Source organism: Rhea americana, unplaced genomic scaffold (assembly GCF_003343005.1).
Source record: "Rhea americana isolate MKP2758 unplaced genomic scaffold, rheAme1 scaffold_118, whole genome shotgun sequence".
In the NCBI taxonomy this organism is placed as follows: Eukaryota; Metazoa; Chordata; class Aves; order Rheiformes; family Rheidae; genus Rhea; species Rhea americana.
In genome coordinates, this window is record NW_028185239.1 from 2,852,839 (window position 1) to 2,879,842 (window position 27,004).

At 34.4% G+C, this 27,004-nt stretch overlaps 1 protein-coding gene across 28 annotated transcripts in view; it reads left to right on the forward strand.

The window, feature by feature from the left end:
• Positions 1-27,004, forward strand: part of ABI3BP (ABI family member 3 binding protein) — a 167,813-nt gene that overhangs the window by 103,225 nt on the left and 37,584 nt on the right. For 12 of the 28 annotated variants that reach the window (XM_085319502.1, XM_085319560.1, XM_085319611.1 and 9 more), the window contains 18 exons: positions 3,783-3,830; positions 4,350-4,424; positions 6,184-6,231; positions 6,737-6,811; positions 7,817-7,864; positions 8,707-8,781; positions 9,533-9,607; positions 10,247-10,294; positions 10,858-10,932; positions 11,585-11,659; positions 13,315-13,389; positions 14,036-14,110; positions 14,626-14,700; positions 16,342-16,416; positions 16,895-16,969; positions 18,126-18,191; positions 18,463-18,537; positions 24,996-25,091. In XM_085319502.1, coding sequence (XP_085175628.1) covers positions 3,783-3,830; positions 4,350-4,424; positions 6,184-6,231; positions 6,737-6,811; positions 7,817-7,864; positions 8,707-8,781; positions 9,533-9,607; positions 10,247-10,294; positions 10,858-10,932; positions 11,585-11,659; positions 13,315-13,389; positions 14,036-14,110; positions 14,626-14,700; positions 16,342-16,416; positions 16,895-16,969; positions 18,126-18,191; positions 18,463-18,537; positions 24,996-25,091 — 1,254 coding nt within the window. The remainder of the gene's footprint in view (positions 1-3,782; positions 3,831-4,349; positions 4,425-6,183; positions 6,232-6,736; positions 6,812-7,816; positions 7,865-8,706; positions 8,782-9,532; positions 9,608-10,246; positions 10,295-10,857; positions 10,933-11,584; positions 11,660-13,314; positions 13,390-14,035; positions 14,111-14,625; positions 14,701-16,341; positions 16,417-16,894; positions 16,970-18,125; positions 18,192-18,462; positions 18,538-24,995; positions 25,092-27,004) is intronic. The other 16 variants (XM_085319617.1, XM_085319667.1, XM_085319705.1 and 13 more) reach the window with 11 other exon arrangements.

Sequence of the window (27,004 nt, forward strand, 5' to 3'; positions counted from 1 at the left end):
AAGTGGTAGTTCATAAGAGAACTTATCAAAAGCAGAAAAGTTCCTACTACTGACTTTCGTTTTCAATAGCTGCTTTTGTTTCCACCCTTTGATTCCATCTAATACCAGGATTCTGTGTCTGGGAGGAAGAACTGGTCTCACTGGCTGCATTGGGCTGCTTTGTTTGAAATAGTCTTGAAATAGTGCTACTCCCTTGTTTTCATAACAACAATTGATATTGTTCAAGAGCTTTTACTTATGCTTTCTTATTAAGAGTAAAAAGTTTGTATTCCTATTTCAGTCAGTCCCAAAATACTAATTACGTTGTTGTAGAAGCTTCGAAATGATCAAATGTGTTGGTTAACGAGTAGTTAACAAATGAAGTGCTGTATCGTAAAAGTCAAACTAACCAAATCTGATGTCAAATTAATCAATTCATAGTGATCATGCTTGAAGAATCACCTCTACTTCTGTGCAGAACACTCAAACAAGGCCTTATTTAACAATAATGTCATAATGTGAGTAAGTTGTGTGGTGCTAGTTAGATTATTTATTATGAGAGTGGATGTATGTATTCATTTTGGACAGAGCAGTATTCTCTTCAAAGGTCATGTATTCTCAATGGCTGCTGGGACATGGGATTTTCTGTTGTTTTATTGTTGTTTTTAAGAATGTAACTCACCCTGGAAGATACCAGTAGCTCTGAACTGATTCAGGTCCAGATTCAAAGCTGACAAGTTTAATGGCTATTCTAGATTTTACTTAAGGTTTGATTTCTGATCAAACCTTCAGAACTGTTGGCTTCAGACTTTCTTAGTTCATACTTGTCTTTGTAAAATTTGGCTTGGGACCATAGTCATAGGCCAGGATTATTCCTAGTGCTAACCTCTTGCAGAACTTTAACAGTATTAACATTGCGGTTTTATATCCTAAGAGGTTCTTATTTCCTCTTTGTTTTAGGATAAATAATGTTTTGTGTGTAATACTTCATGGCATGTGTACCCTGGCTGTGTAGTAATTGCAAAGACAAATTTTTAGTGCAGAACCCATCTTCTCAGATTGCTCAGCATAGCTCTGTTGACTTAGTTAAATTAAAAACTTGTTAAATTAAAAACTGTTTCTTACCTTCGTGGTTTTGAAAATAAGAGGGGAAAATTAATTGTATTTGTCCTCTCTTACTGAGATCCTGTCAGTACTAGAGATAGAGATGATACAGCATCAGAGGTGCAGTGTTCCAGTATGATTGTACAGCGCAGGGTAGGTTCCATTTTCATGTGTTGCAGCACAGCTGCACTGGACCTCTTCTCCAGGACAGCTATCACCAGAATAGACAGGCCCTTAGTTCACAAATGACCTGGTTCTGTAAACTCTGAATGAGTGTTTATCTCAGAAGATCGTGACTAAAACATAATGATGACATTTTTCTTGCTAGCTTTGTTTAATTAGTTCTTTGTCATTAAAAAAAAAATACTAGTAATGTATTGATCCTACAAATTTTCTTACACATGTGCTGAGCAACCAAAGACTCTGCTCTATTCTATTGCCAGATTCTCTAGCTTCCTTCCAGGCCATTGCTGGGATTATGTTACACCCTGCTAGGAATTAGAAATATATCAAAAAAATGGGATAACATAAAATAATATTTCAAAATCTATAATTCAACAACTACTATTTTGATTGTGTGTCATTTTTATACTGAATTCATTACAGTCCTCCATTTTTGTAAGTTAAGTGAAGCTCAAAAGAAGCAATATGGAGGAAGGTTTGCGATATTGTTTGCATGTGCTCTGCAGATTGTTTTATGGGAAGCACTTTAACATATTCTCAGAGCTTTGCGCTTTAAAGCTCTTCAGAGCTTTACGCTTTAAAACATGAATGCAACCAAGAGCATATATAATGCTTCACTAGACAAGGATGTCTTTAAGTGTCTGCTTAAATGATTTGGTTAAATAGAATCAAATCATTTTGGTTAATTAGCATGAAATCAGTTAGATTCTCTTTTTCCAGCTGTAGTAAGTTCTGCTCTAGAAACTACTCTGAAAACCCTTCCAATGACTTTGATTGGCAAAGGCCAACACTGAATGACAGTGCTTTCTTAGCTTCATTTTTATAGCTCTTTCTTTTCTTTTGACTAAACTTTTAGAAGCTAACATTGCTCCAGAAGAACATCCAACTCTTATATTATCTCTTTCTTCAATGATTGTCATGACAGTTTTGCCCATGTCCAATAACATCTCATTTATTAAACTCACGCCATCCATTTTCTCGGTGCTTATTCATTGATACAAACTGAAAGTCATTTCCTAGACTTTATTTCATCTTTGCCGAATGTAAATGTGTGTCTTCTATTGGACACCATTTGCTATAACCAGAACTTAAATGCTATTTACAAAGGTTTTTTTCTAGTATACAATGAATCACAATCTATACGTTTGAAGCCCAAATCATCTTGTAAGACCAAAGCACCTCAATCTAAAATTGGTAATGACATTTCTTTTGCAACTGTGTACTTTGAGGCCTGCTATTACTTTAGAAAGTCAAAAAGTGGAAAACTTCATTTTTTTTTCTTGGAAGCAGGAAGGCAGTGGTTATTACCGTGTGATAATGTTTATACTAAGAGAGAAAATAGATTCCTTCAGAAAATATCTGGCAGAGATAAATAATTTAATAATTTTATTCTGTATTTCAAAAGGTGCTTGTTTTCTTTCTTAAATGTTTAATTATGCTGTTTTTTTTTCCAAGTCTATTCCATAATTATTATCCTTGAAACTGCAATACTAATATTTCAAAGCCTTTAACATGATTGAATGAAGATAGATCTAACGTTCCTGGATTTTTGTCAGATTGCCAGTGCTGAACAGTATCTCTTTCGTTTCTTTGTTCTCACTGTAGGATTAGAGCAGGAATTATTTCAAAAACTTTGGGGAGGGAGAAAGGGGGTGTTTTATGTTTTTGTTGTGTTTTATCATTTTTTTATGTTGTTCTTAGTTCCAGTTGAAACACAGTTCATTTCTACCCAGACTAAAACATCCCCTCAGCCAGGACAACCACATTCTAAATCTGGTAATTTTTTTTTTTTTTTTTTTTTTTTTTTTTTTTTTTTTTTTTTTTTNTTTTTGTAATAGCATCTAAAAAGTTCCCATTAATATTTTTTTAACTTACTTTCTTTACTGCCAGGATATTTTTATAGATTCTATCATTTCTTATGTTAGAATTGTGAGTATTTTTTTCAATTTGGCATAGTTTATAAAGAGGTAAGAGTCATGATACATTGGTTTTGTGTGATCCAAATTGTATTGGGATATAACGAGAGAAAGTTTAGAGGCTTTCTATTTTTTATTTCGTTTGTTTTTTCAGATACTGATAGAGCTATTCCAATAGCAATCTTTTAGTCCTTTGTTTGACTGCTCATCTTAGAAGTAAAATTCAACTGTTGGGTCAAGGTCAGTGTGGGTCTTTAAAGTGGTAGCATACCTCACTGTGGGATCCCTGGCATCCCTGTATACCAAGAGTCTGTTGCCGTCTGCGAGAGAAGCAGTGTGATTGCTTCCCTTGATCATTCTAGGGTTTTCTCCTTTTTATTTATATATTTTTTACTCCGTTGCTATCAAATATATGTAATTATTTCCTTTTTTATTGGACCTATATTATTAGAAAGTCCACAATTAAAAAAAAAGTTAATTTGATGATCTACATTGCTATGATATAGTATCAGCAGTTGCTTTTATACTTAACCAGTGGAGTAACTTGAAATTACTAGAAGTGTGTTCTGTACTTACTGTGTCATACTGTTTCTGTTACAGTCTCGGAACCCATTACATTTAGAATTGAACCACCAAGGTCAACAATAGGTAATAATATTTCCTTAGCAAGCTGTCTTGTCTGCTCTTCTCATCACAGAAAATAACACTGAAGTTATCACCTTATGCCGTAGGATTCTTCCATTGAACTTTGTTTTTCTTCTAGATGATTCTTTTGCTTGGCATTCATGATAGCTGGGCATATTGGTGTCTTCACAGATGGACTGTCCCCTTTTTGAGAAAACAGGGCTGGCATCTCTGAATCACCTTTGTCATATTATTTCTGTCTGAGCTTGCAATTTTATTCCAACTTTTTATATATTTAAAAAAAAAAGGAGAGAAAATTTGGGGTCCAAAAATGACCAAAATTCCACCCCTCTGCTGAGATGTAAATATGCAGCCAGTATTCTGTTTTTTTCGTTATGGGCTTTGTCTTTGCTACTACCTGTAAAAAAAAAATTCTTCTCTCTATTGCAGGTGTGAGGCTTCTGTGTTTCTGTGTTACACCTGCTATCAGGCCTTGACTGCTGTGTAATTTAACCAATTTACTACCCACTTTTTCTCTTCCAGCTGCAAAAGAGACTCAACGTATTGCTTCTAAACCTAAAACTTCACCCAAACTTCATATCCCACAGGCCGAAGATGGTAAACTGTTTTGTGTGATTATTTCTGATACGATTTATATTTGTTTGAAATAGATTTCTAAGCAGCTATATTTGTCTAAACCATGTAAAATATCACAGGGTTCTGTTCTGCTCTCTATTCAGTGATTTGTTTGCCATGTACGGGAGTAGTAAGACATTCACTACATTAGGTTTTTATCATCCTGTGAAAGACTAAATGACTACTAACTGTGGCAGCAGAAAGAGAATAATGTTTAACTCAGACAACAGTGGTAACCAGAGTGAACTCCTTGCAGTTAAATTATATATTATGGCTGCTTAGGTGATGGAATTCTTCATGTACTGCTTAGTATTGTTGGAGTAAACGTGATGCTTTCCTTTCAATTCACAGCTGTTTTATCTTGTGGCATTATTATTTTCTGCATGAACAAGTAAACAACCAAGTACAGAGCTACTATTTGTTAATTAACAAGTGCATATATTTGTCTATTAATATTCATGGTATTAATAGTTATCTATACAGTATTCAAAAATACTAGATTTTAATTCACTCTGTCATTAAACATGAGTTCCATTGAATTCAGTGGTATGTAGAAAAAAATGACTCAATGTTCTATGTTATTCAGAATATTAATTGTTTTTGTAGTAACAGCAACAGAAAATTACCAGTGTCTCAAATATCAAGATATGTTCTCTCTTGATAAATGAAAAGTTCCATGATAATCATCTTACTCAAGATCTTTGAATTAGTGACATGCAGCAATAGTTTGGAAAGCTAATGGTATCTATTAAACATGTTTTCCTTGTTTAATAAACAGTCAAAATCCTTGTTCTCTAGGTTTTGAATCATGGCAGCTGATTATCAAATATTGGTTCCAAACTAAAACTTAAAATGCAACTTTTCATAAACTCAGGGCATGTTTTCAATGTTCTTACTTTTATGGCCTTTTTTATTACTACAGTAGCCTTTCCTTCTCAAAAGAGAGCTTTGTCTTGCAGATGTTGCAACTTTGGACTGTTCTATGTTTAAAACAAAACACTTACTAATTATTTCTTCAGAAATTCATAAGATAGAGAACTTTTTTTTTTAACAGCATCATCTGCTTATCTTCTAGTGATAGTCTTCAAATATCCAAATAACAAAAATTTGTAACAATTCTTTGATTATCACCCATGCAGAGGAATTGACACAGAAAGGGAAGACATTTCTGTTATGCCTCTGCTTCTAATGAGGGAAATGCAAGAAAACAGCATGGGTTTTACATCCTTATGCAAATTCCCTGTTTTATTTTTAAACTCATACCAGTCTGGAGATAATGTACATGGTCATGTAGCACAGTACACTATAATACTCTTTAATAATATTGCATCGAGAACAAGCAAGTGGTCTCCAAGTACAACTGTATATGTAAACTGCATTTAAAATACATCACAGAGGGAAGAGTTCTGTGTTCCTCAAGAGCCGTTTTTTTCTGTATAAAGGAGTGATGAATATTTGGGTATCTTGTTCTCCAAGAGCCATTTTTTTCTGTATAAAGGAGTGATGAATATTTGGGTATCTCTTTGAAGCACATTAGAGAACTAAGCTCATGCTTAAGGAATGTATTTCATCTTAAGCTGCTTAATCTCTAATTGTCTCAGATAGAGACTGTTTAGTATAATAATTTTGTGTGGGGCAATATATAATTTATAGTTCAATTATTATACAAATAATATTAATTTTAGCTGGAATTAATCTCTTCAGTTCTCATGATAGCTTTTATGCTTTCTTTTTCGTACAGTCCTGGAATCTGTAACATTTAGAACTGAACAACCAAAACCAGCAATAGGTAAAAGTACTAACTACAGGGACTATCACATTTAGTTTTTCTTCTTGACAGAGACCTAGTGCCATAAGTATATGTTCATTGTACTCCATTGCCATAATTTTTTACAATTAAATTTAGTACTTCTTTAAGATTTCTTTGTTATTTTGCACTAACAATTCATATTCATTTTGTTTGGTTTTCCTCGCACAAATTTGTTCTGAAGTAGATGGAAGCACCACATCTTGCTTTGACCGTGTTTCTTTATATTCAATTTCTGTAATATGCTTCATCTTTTATACTAGTCTCCAAGTCAGCTGTCCATCCTGGCCTTGCTTTCTTCATTTGATTCTGTTACAGATTCCCCATCAGCACCACTTCTTTGTGTACCAGACATTCATACTCCATTACTCATACAAGCTTTTTGTGTCTCCAGGGGGTTGCGAGGCATGTGTTCTCTTTAAATGTTATTCCTTCTGTCAGTCTCAGATTCTTGAGTGATTTTAATAGTCAGATTTTTTTATTTCAGTTCCAAAAGAAACGCACCATATTCCCTCCAAACCTAGAACTTCACCAAGCTCAGAAGTGCCACAAACCAAACCTGGTAAGTACGTTGTTTCTTTATCTTATCATACTGAGATATATACCTTACAAATTCTGCTCTGGTCGTTGGGGCTTCACAATTATTTGAATAGCTTGAGTGTATTTGTTGAAACATTCTCTGAAGGGTAAGATCCAATATCACATGTCATGATATGTAGAAGCTGTAAGCAACCTGGTAAGTTTGAAAACTCTATCTTGGGTTCTTTTTCACATTATAAGTCACTGCAACAATGGTAATTTTCTGTGCAAAGTCAATTTGCGATAGCAAAGTCTTCAGTGAAACTATGTCTTTTCTGTCTGAATTTGGATGAGTTTGGGGAATGTGAAAATAAGAAAGAAGGGTGTCATTGTAAAGAGGAAGGTTTTTTCTGTGATTCTCAAATTGGATACTTTTTCTTTCCTTCTCAGGCACAATTATTTGTTCATTCTTTTCAGACAGTTTTACAGAGCCCTTCCATTGTTCAGAGATTCGAAAATGTGCAGTACTTTCTATAATGTTACCTATAGAGCTTCGTATAGAGCAATGTACAATGCTGGACTGATTGATGATGGAGAAAGTTGTACAACAGATACTAGAAATTGCAAGAGGTAGCCAAAGTATATGCAACATCAGGGGGGTCCTGCTGCGGAAAATGGGCGCCGGAAGATGACAACTCACTAAGATTCATTTCTCTTCTCATAAATCTGCACCTGATTTTTGAACTAAAACCTTGAAATAAGCCAGGAAAGCGTACGAAGTTGAAGGGAAAAACCACTCACAGTTTCTTTGGGGCTTTTTACAAAAGCTCCAGATTTATATTGACCTGCACTCTGTGTTAGACCTATTGCCTTGAGCTGGAGACAGTTTCAATTTGCGGAATACTCTGTCATGTATTGAATTTCAAGGAGGAGTCACCATGGCTCATTGGCTGTAGTAGGGATATCATTGTCATTGTGGAGGTAGTGATTGTAATATTTTGATTGTTTTTGTGATTAGTTGTTTTCAATTTTTATTACTTTTATGCAGTCCTGGATCCAATTACGTTTAGAACTGAGCAACCAAAGTCAACAGTAGGTAATGATACTTTCTTATTGGGATGGTCATACTGTCTTTCCCCTTCAACACAAGCCATTAAGAGTAGACCTGTGAAGATTTGTCACCTTTCTTTGTGTGTGCCTTGAAAATTTAACAGTCAAGATCTATTGCTCTTTCAATTTTTATCATAAAAATTGAGGAGGATCCTTATACTTTCTAAGCTTTTATGCACTTAACATAGGCTAATGTTCTTCAGTATTTAATGATAAGAGGCAGAGGGCAGATCAAAACAGGATCTTTACTTACATGTTCTCAGTAACACTCTAGAGGGAGCACCATTTTAGAAAGTCACATGGTTTGGATGAAAAGAGCCTGCATGCTGCAAATATTCTTTTCCCTTTTCCTTGCCTTCCAGTTTCAGTAAATGAGATTCAGCCCTTCATAAAGGGTCTGAAAAGTAATTCTGCTTTATTTAAACCTCAATTTCACTCTCAAAACAGAATCAGTTCAATTCCATGAGAATGTGGCCCATTCAACTAAGACATTTTTATTAGTAGTATATGATATTACAGATCATTCCAGTATAGCCTCCATTAGCATGCAGTGATGTCTTTGTATTTGACATTATTATTTTCTTTTTCCTGCATCCTAAATAGAACCAGAAATTCCCTCACCTACTTAGTAGATAATTTATCAAGCAAGATTGTTTCTTTTTTCTGCAGACTGATTTTTTTCTGAGAAACTTCTCCTTTGTATCACTTCCACACAAGTATCTTTAGTTCTTGTTCTGTGTTTGTATTGGGTAGCTGGGTTACTGGTGGTAGTGGACACTGATCCTTGGGAAAATGTTAGTACCATGTAACCCATTTTCTTTCTCTAAGCTCCTAGAGAGACACGTCGTGGGCCTTCCAAACCTAAAACATCACCTACTCCACGTGTTCCTCCAACCAGAGCAAGTAAGTTTATTGTTACTTTGTCCTTTAGTATATGAAGGTCAAAATAATCAAAATTGTTGAGCTCTTTGAATGTATGCTGACACTTATTGAATAGGCAGTGTTTTACTGTTATAGTGAAATTCTGCTCTTTGCTATCATGAAACAAGATAATATGACTAGATATTTATACATGTCAGTAACTTGTATAGTGGTTAGGGAGGGGAGGAGTTAACTGTCTCATTTTAATCCCTTGCACACTCAAAAACCCTTGTCTCAATTTCCATGGAATGTGAAAGAGGTATTTATGTTCTCCAGATATTTATTCCCAAGTGTCAAATTACAGTACTTTCCCGTTCCCAAAACTCCACTTTGGAATAGCTCTGTCCATTTGAAAGTGAGTGGTAAATTTCTGTTTTTGTTCTACTTCACTGCTCTGCTGAAGATTTTTTTTATGCAACATTGATTTTGAAGAGCAGCAGGTTCTTAGAGCACGGAACATCTGAGAATAAGTAGAGGAGCTGTTTGATAGAGGAATGGAGAGTTAATCCAACACTGCAAAGTCACAATCATTCTATTTTTAGCCTGTGCATTAAAATACTATTGATCTCATTGGCATGAAATCTCTTTCTTATTACTTTCAAATGGAAAAAAAGATTTTTTTAAAAGTAAATATTTTCTGTGCAGAAAATGAGTCTCTCATCAGGAAAATCAAAAGGTCTATGTTTAGTCATCATCCTCAATACTACGTTCAAAATTTTGTTTATCTTTCCAGGTCCAAAAGAGAGTCGACGAGTTTCCCCCAAGCCTAAAGCATCACCAAGCCCAGATGTATCACAGACAAAACCTGGTAAACACATTGTTATTTTGTTTTGCTTCAGTAGTCAGGTTTTCCTTTTGGGTTGTCTTTCTTCAGTGAAACGAGTGCTGAGTAACATTTAATATTACAAACAAATAGATTTTTTAACAAAGATTAAATACATGTTTAAAGGTCGAATGGATTTTTATTTTTAATGGCTGAGTCGTGTGTGCTTTTCAGCCACGTGACAGTTGTCACTGATGAATAATCTGCATGCATAGCTTTGTAAACTATGTACAAATGTTACAACAATGTTCTTGGAAGAAACTGCATCTCTTTTGTGCCTATCAAAACCATCCTTGAGGCCTTCATGTGTGACTGAATCTCTGTAACTCATACTACTCATATATCTGTTCAAGTGTGCCCTAGAAATGGGATTTGATGCTTAAAATAGACTTCATAGTTCACATGTTAGTGAACTGCCAACCTCTGTAACTCCTGATGGTTTGGAAGGCATCAGTCAGACTCTCCTTTAGAATGAATGAATATTAACTGATTCCACCAAGAAATAATTAGAAGGGAATTTACTGTATGCGTTCACATTGCAAAGACATCGATCATGTAAAAGGGAGTTTTCTACCCTTTTGAGGATATTTATCACTAATTCTGCACGTTCTTTTTTTTATGCAGTTTTGGCACCTGTAACATTTACAGTTGAAAAACCAAAGGCAACAATAGGTAAAAATATGGCCTTGGGCTGGTCATTATTATTTCTTCCCTACTGCTCCTTGGACCAAAGATTATAGATTCTTCTGTTTTTCTTGTCATCTGTTTGGTTTTTAGTTTTTGTATTTGCTTGTTTTTCAAACTTACTCAGCTTAATTCTGCTCTGTTCCAGGTGTTGAAAGGTTCTTAGCTGTTTTGTTGTCTTTCCAGAAAATACCTCTTTCATCTCACACACATTGTAATTTCTTTGATACTTACAGGAGATAAGCACTCATGGGTATTGCAGTTTTCAGTTCTGAAATACAGATGGAAACATCTCAGCTATGACTGTCTGTGTTCTTTCAGTTTTTGTTGCTTGTCTCCAGCTAAGATTTGGCTTGCTTGATCACTTCTCCACTCATTTTTTCATTCGTGGCTGTTTATTCCCTTTAAATTTCTGTAGTATGACTTTAAATTTTGCAGTCACTCACATAAAAAACTTGCTTCTCCCTTGCAGGCACAAGGTATCCATTGCCTATGCAATAAACATGATTTCTGAAGAGTACATATCCCTTATAACCGGTCTTTTCTTTCAGCTCCTAAAGAACCGCAACATACTCCCTTTAAACCTAAAGCAGCTCCCATCCCAGATGCTCCGTACATCAAGCCTGGTAAATTATCTTGTCTTTTGTCAAGCTAAATTGATAATTTACCAATTACTTTCTAGAAAAGGTTCTCAACAGTAAAGTTGCTGTTACTGTTCTAGCTTAAGAACCTCAGCAATGTTGCATTTAAGTAATACCTTTTACTGAAACTACAGCAGTTTAAGAGGTTTTGGCATTATGCTGGTATTACCAGAAGAACAGATAGTAGTGACCTGTATATTTAAATCAATTCTAAAAAGATCTTCACAGCTTGTATTTGAGCAATATGGTTCCGTTGTTTACAGCATGTCTTTGAAGCTCTCATGAGAGAAGCCTCTTAAAGCTGTTGCAATACTTTTCTTCTGTCATACATTTTCAGTCAAATTAGATTGAGGATTCTCTTCTGTTGTATCATGGGGTTGTTCTGGTTTGAATATATCTGATCAATCTGCGTAAGAGAATCAGTGATTTCACTGATACATTTTTTTAAGCATTTAGTTATTAAAAACAAAATTGGAACTCTTGAACATAAATGTCTGAGGGCAAATGCCCACTGCTGTTTTAAAACACTCCTTTCTGGTGGATGTGATATGGTATTGAAGTGTTTTGGCAGGAGGGCAGAGGGAGGAGGAAGTCTCTCTTCATTTTTCTGAGGATTTATCCACATTTTTTCCAACAGAAATCATTCCACCCTTCCATGAGCCAGTTACTACTATGATTCCTCATATTCCTGAACGAACAAAGGCAACACTGGGTAATCCTATGAATTTCATAAATAATTACTTAATTTTTCCATTCTTGTTAGAGAATACACGTATAGAGGGAATTTTTTAAATGATTTTAAAAACTAATAAGGAAGTGTTGCTCTGCTTCTAGATACCTGATTATCCTTTGGCCTACGTAAGGATAATAGTGCATGTGCAGATTCACTCTTGGAAGTTTGTTTCCTTGTTTTCTAGCTCTTCCAGACAGGAGAAGACCCAATTCCTTGAGCTGTTATATATTTTTCAATAAAAGGGAACTTTATTTAAAGAGCAGATATTCTGCATCTGAAATATAGGCACTGTTACACTAGTATGTTGTACTGCTTCACTGTTCAAAAAATAATTACTGGAGAGTTTGTATTGAATTGTATTTCTCACATTGGGCTCTGATCCTATAATTTTACAGAAAAAAAATTGCAAGAAAATGATAAAATCTCAACTATAGCACAATGTATACCAAAACAGACCAGCTATGTGTCCCTCAAAAACAAATACCAACTCTTAAAACCATCTTCTCTGTTAATTTCTAGCCATTCCTGTTGAGAAAAGTTGCATAAATAGCTGAAACATTACTCTTAGAATTCTTTCTTCTTAAGTAAAATTTCAGATCTGACCCAGATAAGAGTTTCTGAATGGATCCAAATAATACCAGCCCGTAGGAGCCAGCAGATTGTTCCAGCCGTCTTTGTTTGTCATCGGTTCTTTTTCTGAGTTTCAGAGGCAGACCATGGCCGTGATTTTCTAAGAATGAAATGGTGTCATAAATGGAACGTTAACGATATTTTAATAGCCATGCAGTAATCTTTGAACTGTACTTTTTGTCTTTCAGAAATAGGAAATGAAAAATACTTTTCATCTTATGAACAATTTAATACGTATTCTCTTGACACTTAAATAGGTATTCTCTTGAGATCTTCTTACGTAACTTTGTACACTTTCTGTGCCCTGTCTTTCACATATGGAGCTACCTGCTGCAGTATTCCTATGGATAAAATGATTTTTGAGAACACGTGTGATAAAGAATATACAGACTAGGATAGATTGCAAGAAGATTATTTTTTTCTTCTTTTTCTGAGGTTCTTTTACACTGATGTGGCTCTCTCGCTCTCAAGTGTTCACTGTAATGCTAAAATACCTTTTCCAGTAAATGATACTGCATGGCAAGAATTATAACTGAAGAATGGGGATTCCAGGATTATTTAGTTTGCACATAAGAGTTAGAAAGTTAATTTGTAGGTCAAGCCTGATCTGAAGCACCCACTGAAAAATACTGTCCTCAGATATTCACATATGGAAGATATGCAAGATGGAGGCCATTACTGCCATTTTCTTTTGTGCCATTACTTTACGGTGTGCTGTCTGTGACACTGTTCTTCAGTGCTTCATCCAAAGCTACAAATTTGTATATAATTTTTGGAAATTCTTTCTGTGTCAGTGACCACTTAATTTCTTTTTCTTTCTTTGCAGAAATTCTAACTGATTCATTTTCATCTTTACCCTTACATAATTTGCCTTATTGCAGATCAGATCAAACTTATGTTCCTTGTGTACTATGAATACAGTGTGTTGGGCTGTTTGTTTGTTTTTCTTCCAAATAACTTGGCATTTATTGTTCTGGGTGCTTTTTTTTTTCTTTTTTTTTCAGCTCCAACTGAAAAACAGTTCATTCCTATCAAACCAAAAACATCTGTCAGGCCGAGAATGCCACACACTAAACCTGGTAATGGAGTCATCCTGTAATTTTGTGTGTTTGTGTTTAATCATTCTTTTCGTCTAGCCTCAGTACTTGTGCTTTTCAGGAGAGTTATTCATAGCTGGATTTGTGCTGAATCAGATGCATTTCACTTAAGTTAGTGAATCCAAAATATTTTGAATTTATACTGAAGATAATAGGATTTTTATTACGGCATCAGTAAGGTTTTTCCTCCCTTCCAGAACATATAGCGAATGGTGAGTCAAATGTAGTAGTTTGAGCCTTGACGAATTTAAGGGGTTATCTAAGAGTCCTCCATGACTAGCAAATCAGACAGGCTTGTCCATGTGTGCATTATCTTGCAGATAAAATACAATAGAGCTTGTTGAAATGTGCTTGTATGCCTAGCAACTGAAATTCTGACCTGTAATAAAACAAAGTTAGTTTTAAGATGTTTTATTGTCCTATGTCTATTCCCATTTTTATTATCAAAAGAATATAAAGAAGTTAGTGGAAAGGTACTAGCTGATATATCTCTGCCAACAATTGATTTTAAGGTATTTTGCTTCTCTTTTGTTTGAGACATTTTGAAAGTTTTAGAAATAGTGCAAATGCTATTTTGTTTCCATTACAATTTGACATTCTAAGATTCTTCACATTTTCTCCCTAACAGCAATACAACAAACAACCCCACAACCACTTATTACAAAATCTTCTACTACCACTGAGCAGTCAAGGGCAACAATTGGTAAATAAGTTTCCTTAAAGTTAAGATGCAGGTATTTTTTATTTTTCAATGCAAATTTCAATTTTCAATTGAAAATGAAATTTCTAGAAATCACACTCTGGTATGTTACTTTGTGTAACATCACTCCACTGTCCTTCATTCTGCTTACACACATGCATGTCTCCTAATATAGAAGACTTTCAGCTCTATCCTGGAAGTAATGCAGAAATTGCCTATAGTTTATCTCTATTCAGAAGCCTGTATTTCTCAATTCTCCAACCAAATTAAGTGATCTAATTTTTTCATTAAAATTCTTCAGAAGAACAAGAATTGTAGTTACTAACTCAGCTTATCCTTTGGCACAATATTAGAACTTCCTGTATTTTGGAAAATTATTTTGTTTCAGGTTCCAGAAATCCATGGAATTGTTGTTGTCTTTTTTTACAGGCATTTGAGGCATGCACTTTCTGGGCTAAACATGGCTTTGAATTACAATTACTGAAGAATACAATAATAATCTTTCTCCTTTCTTTCAGTTCCAAAAGAAACACTGCTCATTCCTTCCAAACCCAGAACATCTGTTGGGCCAGAAGTACCACAAACTAAACCTGGTAATTTAAAGTTTGCAGTTTTAAAAGTGTTATTGAGGCACTGCCTTAGTAATACTTTCTACAGTCATTCAGTGCTGTGGTCATGTGTTACGAATATTACCTAATGAGAAATTAGTATCACTGATCAATAGAGATTAATGAAATTGAGAGGATGCCGGAGAACTGCATCAGTTCTCCTCATGGAGCACAGAAGTTAAGATGTCTGGTTTTTTTTAAGAGTTACATGTTTAATTGGTGGGTAGTAGCCATTAAAAACATAAATAATCTGTTTAGTTTTAATAAAAGTATATTGCTATAGCCAGCTTCACTAAGTTATTTTTTTTTCTTGGGGAATTTATCGTCTGGATAAATGGATAGGATTTTCTTCAACTTCTCAAATACTCTTGAAACTCAGGTTTTAGAATTTTAGTCCAGAAAAAGTCGAATACTAAGATTATCTCCTTCCCATCAGTGATTTTTACAATAACTACAATAGATGCTAGGCGTGCATAGTTATAATGAAGAACCTATGATACTTCACACTCATTCTGAATTGTGGTGGTATACAAATATTTTCATAAAAATGACTAGGTAGAAAGTTACAGCAGAACAAAAAAAATATTACGGAAGGAGTGTGAGCATAATTATAAAATGCATCTCTCAATTTTTCCTAATCCTTATACTTCAAACTAATTATATATTATTTTTTAGACAAGTACTGTACGTTGATGAATAGTTTTATCATCCCTCCCCCCTCCTTTTCCTTAGACTTCTGGCCCTTTTTTACATAGCAGAAAGAATTTAAGCAGTGACCCTATCCTTTAAAGAACTGTACTGGAAAATTGAACTGAACAGTCCTGCAGAAGGATTTATTTTCTAAAGAATTATTTTGAAAGATCTTCTATAAGTAACCAAACTAAATTTTAGGCCTTATGGAAGAATTAGCTGAATTAGAGGTGTTTCCAATCATGTCATTGCAATGAGCAGTAGTTTTGCCTTAAATAAACATTAGTTTTAGGCAAAGAATTTTAGAAAACGGAACTTAAAGGATTATGCTTTTTGTTATAAAAGTTAAATCATTATAATGATGTATGTGCATAAGAAACTATTGTTTGTCAGGGAAGTTGTTCAGAACATATGGTGCTATTCAGTCACCATTCTATGCTAATAAGTAGATTTTCATCCAGATTCTGTATTTTGACTTTATTTCTGAAGGAAAAGAGACATATAGTCTGTGTTTCTGCCTGCCAAGTGCTCCGTTCCCTGTAGTAACTCAAATCTGACTGAATTTAGCCAAAGATTTCTGAGTGAGGGAAGGATGTCTTAAAGATGAAGGAAAAGTTCCCACAAACTTTTAGAAAAATTTGAGTAATGCAAATTAGTGTCCCTGATTTGGGAAAACTGGAGGCCGTCAGAACCCCCCCACCTGCCCCAAGGCATTTGCTTTGGGTTGGCTGGGGGGCCCAGCAGAGCACTTGTATTTTCTGGCTGGCGGCACAAAAAGAGCTCCAGACTAGTCAGCACACATGCCTGTGTTGGGTCTGTACAAGTTGTCTTAGCAGATGTGTAGATAGGATTTCAGGAAACGAAGGACACAGGTCCTTAATGAAATCCAACTTCTTTAATTTCACTTCTCACACAACAGTGTTTTATTTCTCATAGCTCCAAGGACGACGCACCTGGGATCAATTAACCTTATAACAGTTCATGTTGTTGATGGGTCCAAAATGACTTTGGGTAATGAAAATATTATGTCAGCTTATTTTTTATAAAGCTTTTTTTCCTCTGCTTTTGCAATATGATTGTAGTTACCTTTTAATCAATAGAAAGATCTTAAGTGTTTCTTTAACTCTTGTCATTTCTTAGTCATATTGCAGTGCATGTACACAATGTTGCTGTTTCTAATTCTCCAGCCATTTTGTTTGTAATTCTTTCTAGAAATAAATATTTCATGCAAAGGGCTGAGCAGGCATCTAAAAAAGCAATAACTGATCATCTTATCTTCTGTTGTCTGACTTGCTAATGATGTGTATCTTCTCAGTCTTGGGAAGTCTGGTCTCTTATCTGTGTCACGATTTTCTGCCAGATTTCTAGCACTGACTCTTTTTGTATATGGTCTGCACACAGCCAGTTTGAATTTCCTGTCTACCTAAGGTGTCTGATATTTAAAAAATAATCATTTACATTTGATAAGCAGTAATATCTTCACTTTCAGTTCCCAATGAAACATACCAGCTTTCACCCAAGCCCAAAAGTGCTCTAACGACTGAAATTCCCCAGTTGAAAACAGGTAATTGGTATGATTTTCTTAATTTACTATATTGAGTGTCTGTAGCTCTGAAGTAGAATCAGTACAATTTGTTTTAATGGTCCGTTCATGAATACATTTAAAACAATTTGGAGTATATAACATGAAAATTCATTTTCCCCCTTATGGAATGTTTCTATATATTCCATTGCTCTAAAAACCAAAGACTACTCAGTATTGCCTCACAAATGATACAAAGTTTTTAAACAGAATTAGTGCTGTGTATTTAGGTTCTCGGGTGTATAAAGTTACAAACATAAATGTAACCGACTTCTACCTTTTTCCATGAAATACTGAATGTAAATCTGTAAAGCTTTTCCTAAATGTAAATGTCAAAAATAGATAATATATTTTCCCCACATAAATGTTTTCTCTGACACTTCAGACAGGTAAATTATTCTTTTAAAGTTCTACTGAATTACATGATATTGCTAGAATGGTTATTGGTTTCAAATATGAATTAACTAGTTATAGTTATGGAAAAAAGTGCTGAGTTAGAAGCCCATAATTTGGCAGTGACTACGTAATATCTTCAGCTTTCAGTGTGATTCATGAGATACTGTGACACCTAAAATATCAAAATTATTTGGCAAGTCAAAGGCAACACTAGGTAAAGCTTGAAGGCTTCTAATTTTAACCTTGATGCTGATACTACATTTCAGCAGCTTGTATTGTGTCTGCTTTGAATGTTTCCAGTTGGTTGCTCAGCAATATTTTAATGTTTTATGTTTTTATCTATTTGATTTTTCAAGGTTCAGTTTGGTGTTTTATTTTGAGGGTTTTTTGTTTGTTTGTTTGTTTGTTTTTACAGACCCTAATTAAATGTCTTAAGGCCATGGATACCTTGCAGAGCTAACTCTGTATCCATATACAGTTGGGTAACTGGCTGTAAATATTTTTTACTTTTTCCTAAACCTAAACATGAATGTAACTGGTCAGACTGCATGATGATTGGAATCATCTGACCACTAAAGAAACTAGCATTTTCAGCGTGCATTTTGGATTAGAACTCATAGAATTCTCATGTATCCATTTTGCTGTTTCGCATTGGTGCATGGACCTTTTTTGTGACAAATCATACTGCATTATTGATGTTCCTTTTATGCATAGTATTTAAACAAAAGTTTATTTCTTTCAGCACCACATAAAACACGTCTCACTTCTGCAAGACCAAAGCCATCTGATAAATCACAGACCAGACCTGGTAATAATTGATTATTCAGTTTGGGTTGGGGAGAAGTGAATTTACGTTTTTGTTTAATTATTTTCACCTATTTTTAGTGCTAGAAAAAAAGATATTTTTCTATTTTTTCTTTCAATTAAGCAGTCTACAGAAAAAGTCTTTTCAAATTTGAAAAAAAAAAGAATTGTGTGTATCATCAGAATAACTTACTTTTTCTTCTCTAATATCAAATTATTGGTACTGCATATATATTTCATATCTGTATTTATATATTTTTTTAATTTCCTTGCAGCTCTTAGTAGAACCACGCTAGCACCAATTAGAACAAAAACTCCAGGACTGCCAAAATGGATTGCACCAGCAACAGGTAGAGGTGATTTTTTCTTTATTTTTCTTTTTTTTTTTTTTTAACTTACCACTGAAAAGGCAGGAATATATTACTTCTTCAAATCACCTTCAGCTCTTCAAAATATTTCATTTTATTTGACCGTAGAAGTTAATTGCTCAGAGTACTGTATGTAATATTCTTACTGGTCATTTCTGTAATTCTTTAGTACATGCCTATCCTGATTAAAATTTATTTTGTAAGCCCTGTGTTTATAGTAGGTATGGCTCCAGATTAAGCTGGTAAGATGCTAGCAGGAAGCACAGCATTTTTAATTATGCAGGGAGTATTCTGAAAAACAAACATCATACTGCTCTTTGTAAAATTTTGTGTCACAAGAAAAGGAATGCTTTTGCCAGAACTGCTCCTATACGTACAACATGTTGTGATACTTTGTAAGCCATGATACTCTGCAAGCCATGATACTCTGCTTATTTTATGTTTTTCTGACTGCTAAGGGCCTAAGAGAGGATTGATGCTGCCATTATATTAGGTTGTGTATGGATGCAGAAGAAATCAAATCAGTTTTAGAGAGTTAGCCCTGTTGTTAGTATCACAGAACAGTAAAATGTAATGGGCTACGTGGCAGAGCCATGCTTGATCAGTAGCTATAATGTACCAGCTTCACAAGCAAGTGCCATAATTCTAGTGTTGATTACTGGCATGATGATGGTTTTTTAGATTATGATTGCTTCTGAAATAAAACATGAACAGAATCTGAACTGTAATGCTAACTAGACCCAACTACTTTCCTCACATTTGGATTGACACTCTGTGTGAAGTTTTATCTAATATCTGCAGGAAACATGAATCAATACTGACAGAAAAACTATGTATATATAAATTCACAGTTGAATAAACAGGATAGATTTCCCCAATCCTATTACTATCACTTTATTTTGTGTCTACAGGTAAATAATTCCCCTTTCAAACACTGTCAACTCTGCTTCTATTTGAAAAGGTGGTGCATAACTTTTTGTTTTTTTATTGTAAAGTGCTGATATTGGCACTTACTTACTGTAAACTTGCAGATTATTACATGACTGCTATTCACTGATATTTTTCAGATGGTAAGTCCAGAATCATGTACTGAAAAATATTTGTGAACATAGTTAGCAAATTATTGTTTAAGTCCAAGTCAGAAGGCTTGGTGAGGAAGCTTTGAAGCCAGTTATCTTGCTAGTTGTGCAAGTGCTGCATTCATGTGGTACCTACTCATATGGAGACAATCAGATGCTTGGATACTTTCTGCACTGAGAAGATTCTGAGCTGATGAATGTCAGAAAGGGTGAGAATTATAATTTTAATTTACACATTTATACACACGTGCACAGTTAGCACATAGCCCTATTTGCGAAAAAATTATCCAAAATATTATTTCGCTTGAGTGAAAAAGATGAGTTATCCTTTTTCAGTTTTACTTGATTTTGCCAAGCAGTCAAAATAATAATGTCAGTGCTAATTCATAATGAAGGAGATATCCACATTTTTATTTTATACAGCATTCATGTGTTATGTCAATATAATGATTTTTTTATACAACTATGAATTTACCAATAACAGAATTTGTAACTCTTCATCAATAATACAAGTCTGAAATAACAACCATATGCAAATTAAGCTTTTGGCTCTTCACTCATGACTACCAACAGTGCTGCTGTTCTATACTACTACTACTTTAATGTGTGCTAGCCAGGTTAGGATAACCTGAGTACAGTGTCATTTACTCTACACATACCTTTTTTTTCAGCTGTGCAGTGTTTCCATAGACTAGGGTTTCCAAAGTAGCTTTAGTAGTTTAATACCTGTTGTTGACTTTATGATTTGGTCTACTCATTCCTGTAGATAATTTTGAAAAGCCCACCATATTTTAATTTTAATAGCAAGACCTATGAAGAGAAGATTCTTGTATATTTAAATTTGACTAAAAATAGTCTGTTTAGAACATGACATGCTCTTCTGTATTACACAGAGAGTGGATGTCTTCATTGGAGGTAGCGCTCTTTGACCTTCCTAGTCTTTCTGGGAAATCAAATGAGCCCATCCATTTCCAGGACATCAGAGAGATTTACAGTATTAAATGATCAGTGGCTGTAGTAGTGAGTGAGAGGATTTTGTTATTCACTTGTGTTAGCGGTCTGCTGATAACTGAGCTTTTTAATATCTGATTACCACAATAGGTTATGAATGACCAATATGTATACTGGTCTCCAGCAATAGATAACTTTTGAAAGCACACTGTGAAATTGTGCATGCATACACAGTTGTGTTAGACACAATACAGTGTGTTTCTCTTCTCACATAGAGCAGTATCTTGGCAATTTTAGATTTAAAAAATGCTAACTAAATCAGTGGTATGAATGTAATGATAGACATTTAAATTGCTTTAAATATAGTTTATTGTGTTTAATGCTGTTGTAGGTGACAGCTGAAGTACCATTTAAGCAATCTCATTCAAGCTGGAGTGCCCAGCAGTCATTATTTCCATGCGTTTGTACTAGTGCCAGTTGCCAGCTAGAACTGGAACTTCATTGCAGCAGTTGATGTCACAAAATTGTTGTAAGGCTATTACCGTATTACCGTGCTGAGTATGCTGTGTGTAACTACAGGCAAGCTGGTTCCTCCTTTTAGGATTCTTCTGGAAAACGATACTTCTAGCAATATTTTCCATTACTTTTGTTATGTAAGCTTTTTTTCTTCTATTTTAAAGAAATATTCCAAAAGACATCTGTTATCTTTATTTTCCATCCTGCCAAGTGAGCCCTTTAAGTTAAACCTGGAATCCAGAGTCCTGAAGAAGAGCTAAGCATTCATTTTTTACTGTCTGTCTCTTTGTACTTTCTTAACACTGCTGATAAAGGAACACAGAGATTCGCTTACTAATACCTTTCTGTGAGTCTGCAACTGTCTTCTTAGAAATGTACTGAAATCTCAACTTTTATGCATTCATGACATGATGAGAGAAGACTGCAGCTTTTCGCAATCTCTTTCTGATCTGCACTGTATTCTTCCCTTAATGATCAGTAAGTGCAATCCCAAGTCTGCATGTAGTGCAAGAAAATCACAGTATTGTGGCAAGTGTAATGTCTGTGTCTGCAAGGCTGCTTGTGCTCACATAAACCAGTTTGCACAACAGAAAATTCAGTTAATCAAGTGTAGCAAAATTTTATGTAATTGCACATTGCTTGGAAGGGATATACATGGCAAATAAAATCCCTAAGTCTACAGAAGAGACTTAGAAAAGAGGAGAATTCCACTAACCTGCAGCCCTAAATGTTACCAGCTGAAAAAAGACAAAAGAGTTTGTTTTTTAGTAGACAGTATCTTAGAGAAATTATAAGATTTAAAAATACCAGGGAAATTTGGGGGGAGAGAGGGTAGGTAGTTTATTTATTCCATTCTGAAAATAGTACATTATTTTCTGTGCTTAGCTGCCAGATCTCTAAGCTGATCACAATCCTTAACTGGACTATAAGGAATTGTGTTTTCAGGCTTCCCTTTAGACATTACATCATTTTTTCTCTCTCTGAAGAAGAGTACTTTTGCTTATGAGCCATGGCTACTCTGTCATTTTAAGACCAGTTTGGTTTTTTTACTTCCTTGCTGGGCCAGTAGAGATGTTGAATATGTTCCAGTTCTTCTTCCTTATTGCGCTCTTCAGCATCAGTGCAAAGATATTTCACCCCATGCAGAGCGTGCTTGGCAGCTGCAGGACCCAGATGCTAAGCTGTGGAATTTGTTTTTTCCAGCAGCCCCACACGGGTTTGTGGCTGGTTTCCTGGCAGGCTTTTCAGTCTCCTGGCTCATGTGCTGTTAGCTGAAGTGCCAGGTGGTATATTTGACTGTGAGAAAGGGTAGGAGCTGCATCCTCTTGACTAACTTTTTCTTCTAGTTTTCTATCATGTTTTAGGCCATATTTTCTAGAATTTCATTTTTATTGGATGACTTTTCTTAGTCATTTTCTTTGTCTTAATGTACATAACTTATCATCCCCAGTGAATATTTGATTTAATCTTAACTGTTTAAAAACTGTTCCTGATCCGTTAAACTTCCAGGTGATCTATTATTCAGCAACATTTCCACTTCCCCTGTGAGTCAGATAGTTGTTTTTCCACATAACAGACCTCAACTTTGTATTCTGCATTCATTTTAATTTTAAAACTATGGATGTATAACCATGTTTTGGAGGAACTCAAATATTGAGGTATTTCAGATTATTTTATCATGAATGTCTTTTTCAATTCCTCTCTGAAAGTGATCTAATCCTTTAATGATACCCTTCCTTTTAAGGGTGCAGTGGTTAATTTTAAGGTGTCCCAGACCCCATGAATATTTCCAGGAAAAAAGATGAAAGTAAAGAAAACATAAACACACATGGAAGTAATACATCTATTCTTAGTTCTGTTAAAAATTTGGATGAATGTGATAAGATGAAATGCTTATTATAAAACAGTTACATTAGTAAGCATTAAGCAAATGCTATGATAAACAGAGTAAGCTGTTTAATAGTGCAAATACCTTGTGTGTAAACACAAGCAAACTTTTATGTGGCTTAGAAGTGCGTGGAGTCATTCAGAGAGATTTTTGTCAACAGGAAAGTGTTGTGGCTTGATCAGCTTTGTTCTTGAAACTTAGACTGTGTTTTCTTTACTGCTTTACTAATGGTAATGCAGGTTTCTGCATTCTATCTGGAATGTATACAACATTTTGTTAATTGTTGGCTGATATAACTCAGAAAAGATTGTGATTCTAAACTAGATTGTAAGGAGAAAGATAGAGACAAGCTTTCTTCTAGACACTGTAAGATGCAAAACTAAATTAGACAGCTGTGTGCTGCTGTATTTTGTTGATGTATTTATTGTGGAATGAAATCAAGAAACTAAATACACTTCAGACATGATCTACAGTGAACAAGATTAGTTTTCTTAATAAAGCTGCTGGTGATGGTCTCATGCATCTTTTTTCTTGAAAGTCATTCACATGAGACATTGATTAGCACTCTGGTGCTTTCCATATCTGAAGATCTAATTAAGCACTTTAAATGTCTAAAGACAGATTGCAGTTATATCAAAACCATGCATTTGGAAAAGATGCATTTGGAAGTCTTGGTTGCAGGAACCAACAGACCTGTGTCCTGTTCCCAGGTTATTACAAGTATCATTATGTTATCGTTAGCAAATAAGTAAATGCTTCTGTACTGTTATGCTTCCCTGTGAGAAGTGCTCAGAATCAATCATATTTTAGAAAGTGTAGAGTTTCAGCCCAATCTCATTTTGAGTATGGTGCCACTAGAGTCCTAACATATTTATAGTAAGAATGGCCAAATATTAAAATAATTGAAAAGTAATCTGCTTTATGCTATTGAAATACTACTGTAATCTCAAAACAAGATGAGCACTCAGTTATAAAATCTATGAAATCTTTGGTTGAAATATTTAGATCAGGTTGGAATAGGCTTCGAATTTGATAGTTAATTTGATATTCAAAGTTGTTTTAAATTAATATAGCAACTTTCTGCGTTATTTTTCATTTCATGAAGATAAGCAATTCAGTATTCTGGCTGGATAGTCTCTTCCTCTCCCCCAAAACAGTAAGTTTGCAAATAGTAAAACAGGAGTCTGTTGTGATAAGATGTTTTTTGAAGTAGTGAACTGAACAGAGTTAGAGCAAGAGTTAATTTTCCACAAACATGATGGAATCACAATGTATTTTCTCAGTCTACCATATATAGAGTTTTTATAAAGTAAGTATACTTACTTCTGTAGGGAAGGCATGCTAGTTTAACAGTTTTGCCATCCTGTAAATGTCAGTTTGTGAAACAGTTGTTCTGGACCAGGGATAGTTGTGTTGATCTTTTTAATGCCATGTACTTTGTGGGGTTTTTTTTTTTTTTTTAATGTGTCTATATTACTTTAAGTAGGACATTCCTTTACATACAAACTAAATTTTTTTCCACACTTTGTCTGCACTAGTCCATATATGGTATACATTTGGTTCAGAATTGCTTTAGCCATTCAATATTAAGGGTAAGCAAAGATCTTATTTTGAGGGGGAAGAAGAATTTACATTTACAGGAATCAACAGGGACTTTATTCTGTGCACTGAAAAAAAATAAATCATTCTCTGTACTTGCCTTCCTGCAAATAATCTTGATCTCACTTATCTGTTTTCTCTTAATCCTGTTCATTTTCACTTTCTAAGCATACCTTTTCCAAGGAATGTTTAAAAATAAAGTGCAGACTCTTTAGACTAAGACTGTTTTCTTCTTACTGTAACAGGAAGATAATGGATATGGTTAGGACTTCAATAAAAATATAGATGATCATATATATGAGTTTTGTACTTAATGTTAGCTGAAATTTGAATATCAACTGTACAAAAGTATACTGTTACTTATTCCTACTATGTAGATATTTATTTGCTTCCTCTTAATTTCATAGATGATGTATATACACCTGAGGATATTGTCAAACTAATTGGCGTGGATGTAGAAAAACCTATGGAATATAGTGATACACGGGAAAAGACATTTTCTGGTAAGGTTAATAAAAAAGACAATATGAAAATTCTTAATAGTTATGGAAAATAAAAGCACTGCCTTTTCTACATGAAAACACCTCCACTGAAGAAAATGAAATAATTCATGGCCATCCTCATCAGTACACATTCTCCTGACTTCAGTATGCTATTAAAAAGCACAAAAATTGGAATATTTCATGGTCAGTCGTTCATATGTGGCATATAGTAGTGATTAAAAATTACCACCACCAGTATTTGTTATGCTTTCATGAGCAAACAGCCACATTACTGTAAGCACCAATTTTTTCACACTTGCAGTTTCTAGATAGCAAGGGAAGAATAAATAAGTAAATTGTCCTTCTGCTTATAAGATTGATTTTTTGAATTGTTAGGATTGTTAGGAAAGTTAGAATGTTAGGACTGAGATAAAGTAACAAGTTGGTGTGTATAAGATTATAGTTTGTCTTTATTTAATGTGCCATACTAGACTTCTGAGTCTTACAGTTTTTGCAAGTCTTATAGTTGTATTTTCAACAAAATCAAAATGCTTGTACTGAAGAACAACCTCCCAGATAAGCCTCTAAGAATAGGCTTTTTCTATTTCTCTAACTAGTTTTCAGTTATCTTCTGAGAAATTCTGTTTCAACTGAAGACTTATGGTATATAGCGTACGTTTGCATAACAGTGTGTGCATACGTACACAAACATACATGGAAACATACATAGAAACATGCACACACCTTTACATGTAGAAGATTTCTTTGCTTCATTAGCATAACCAAGAACAGAGCTTGTTTTTTAGCTGCACTTTTTACTGGCATTTAAAAAGACTTTAAAAAAAAAAAGTTCTTTTTGATTTTGCCCTTGAGTTTATTTTTCTGCTGCAGCTCTGTTTTAGTTAATTTTGCCTTTGAAAACATATTATTAGACTTAAAGCCACACTTACAAAGATAGGCCTCTTACTGAATTATAAACTGCCATTTTTCCCGCATTGCTACTGAATTTTCTGACTTACCAACAGAAAAAAACAGCCTACAGCCTAGGTTGACAGCTGAGTTCTGCTGTTTCATCGTTCAAAGTTTAATAAATATTAAGATTGTACTTAGCAAAGATTAAGTCTGGTGTGATATACTATTAGTAGTAGCTGGATCCAGACTTTAAATTGAAGTCAAGGATGGCTCTTTTTTTTTTTTTTTTTTTTTTTTTTTTAGTGAATGTCAGACAGCGATGTGTACTTAAGTAAAACCATCCTGTCATTTGCAGAGTTTGGAAAAATTTTTATGCCCATGAATTTCAAGGAAGATCTACATCTGCTTTTACTCATAACATGACACTAGATGTTTAAAGTTAAGCTTTTAGAGCTTTGAAGTAAACCATTACCTTGGACTCCAGTCATAATAGACAGTTGGATACACTTGTGAAATTAGCTGCTACTATTTTGTAATTTTCTCATATACTTTTATAATCTCAGCTGTCTTCATGAGGCCTTAACATGCATATCAAAATTCAGAACGAATCAGATGTTGCTGTAAGGTAATCAGTACTTGACTTTGCCTTTAAATACATTTACTGAATTTTCTAAATTTTAAAAGTGTGTTGCCTGAAACACTGTGACATTTATGGCTTTTATGAGAAACAAAAAAGATCTGTCAGAGTGCAGAGGAGTTAACCTTGACATGTTAGGAGTCTAATCCAAGAAGCTGCACACCATCCTTTTTTTTTGTGCAGTGTGGCAGAGTCAAGGAAATACATTCTCTGTCTGCAAAGAAAAACTGAGAGTAAATAAATCCTAGTAGTTTTCCTGCAGCTATCCTAGTAAGAAGCTAGACTATCATAAAATCCCTAAATTCTTTATTTTATAAATTCTGTCTCTACTCATGGTTAGTTAAATTTAGTATCACCATAGACCATCTCCCAAACTATTGCAGAA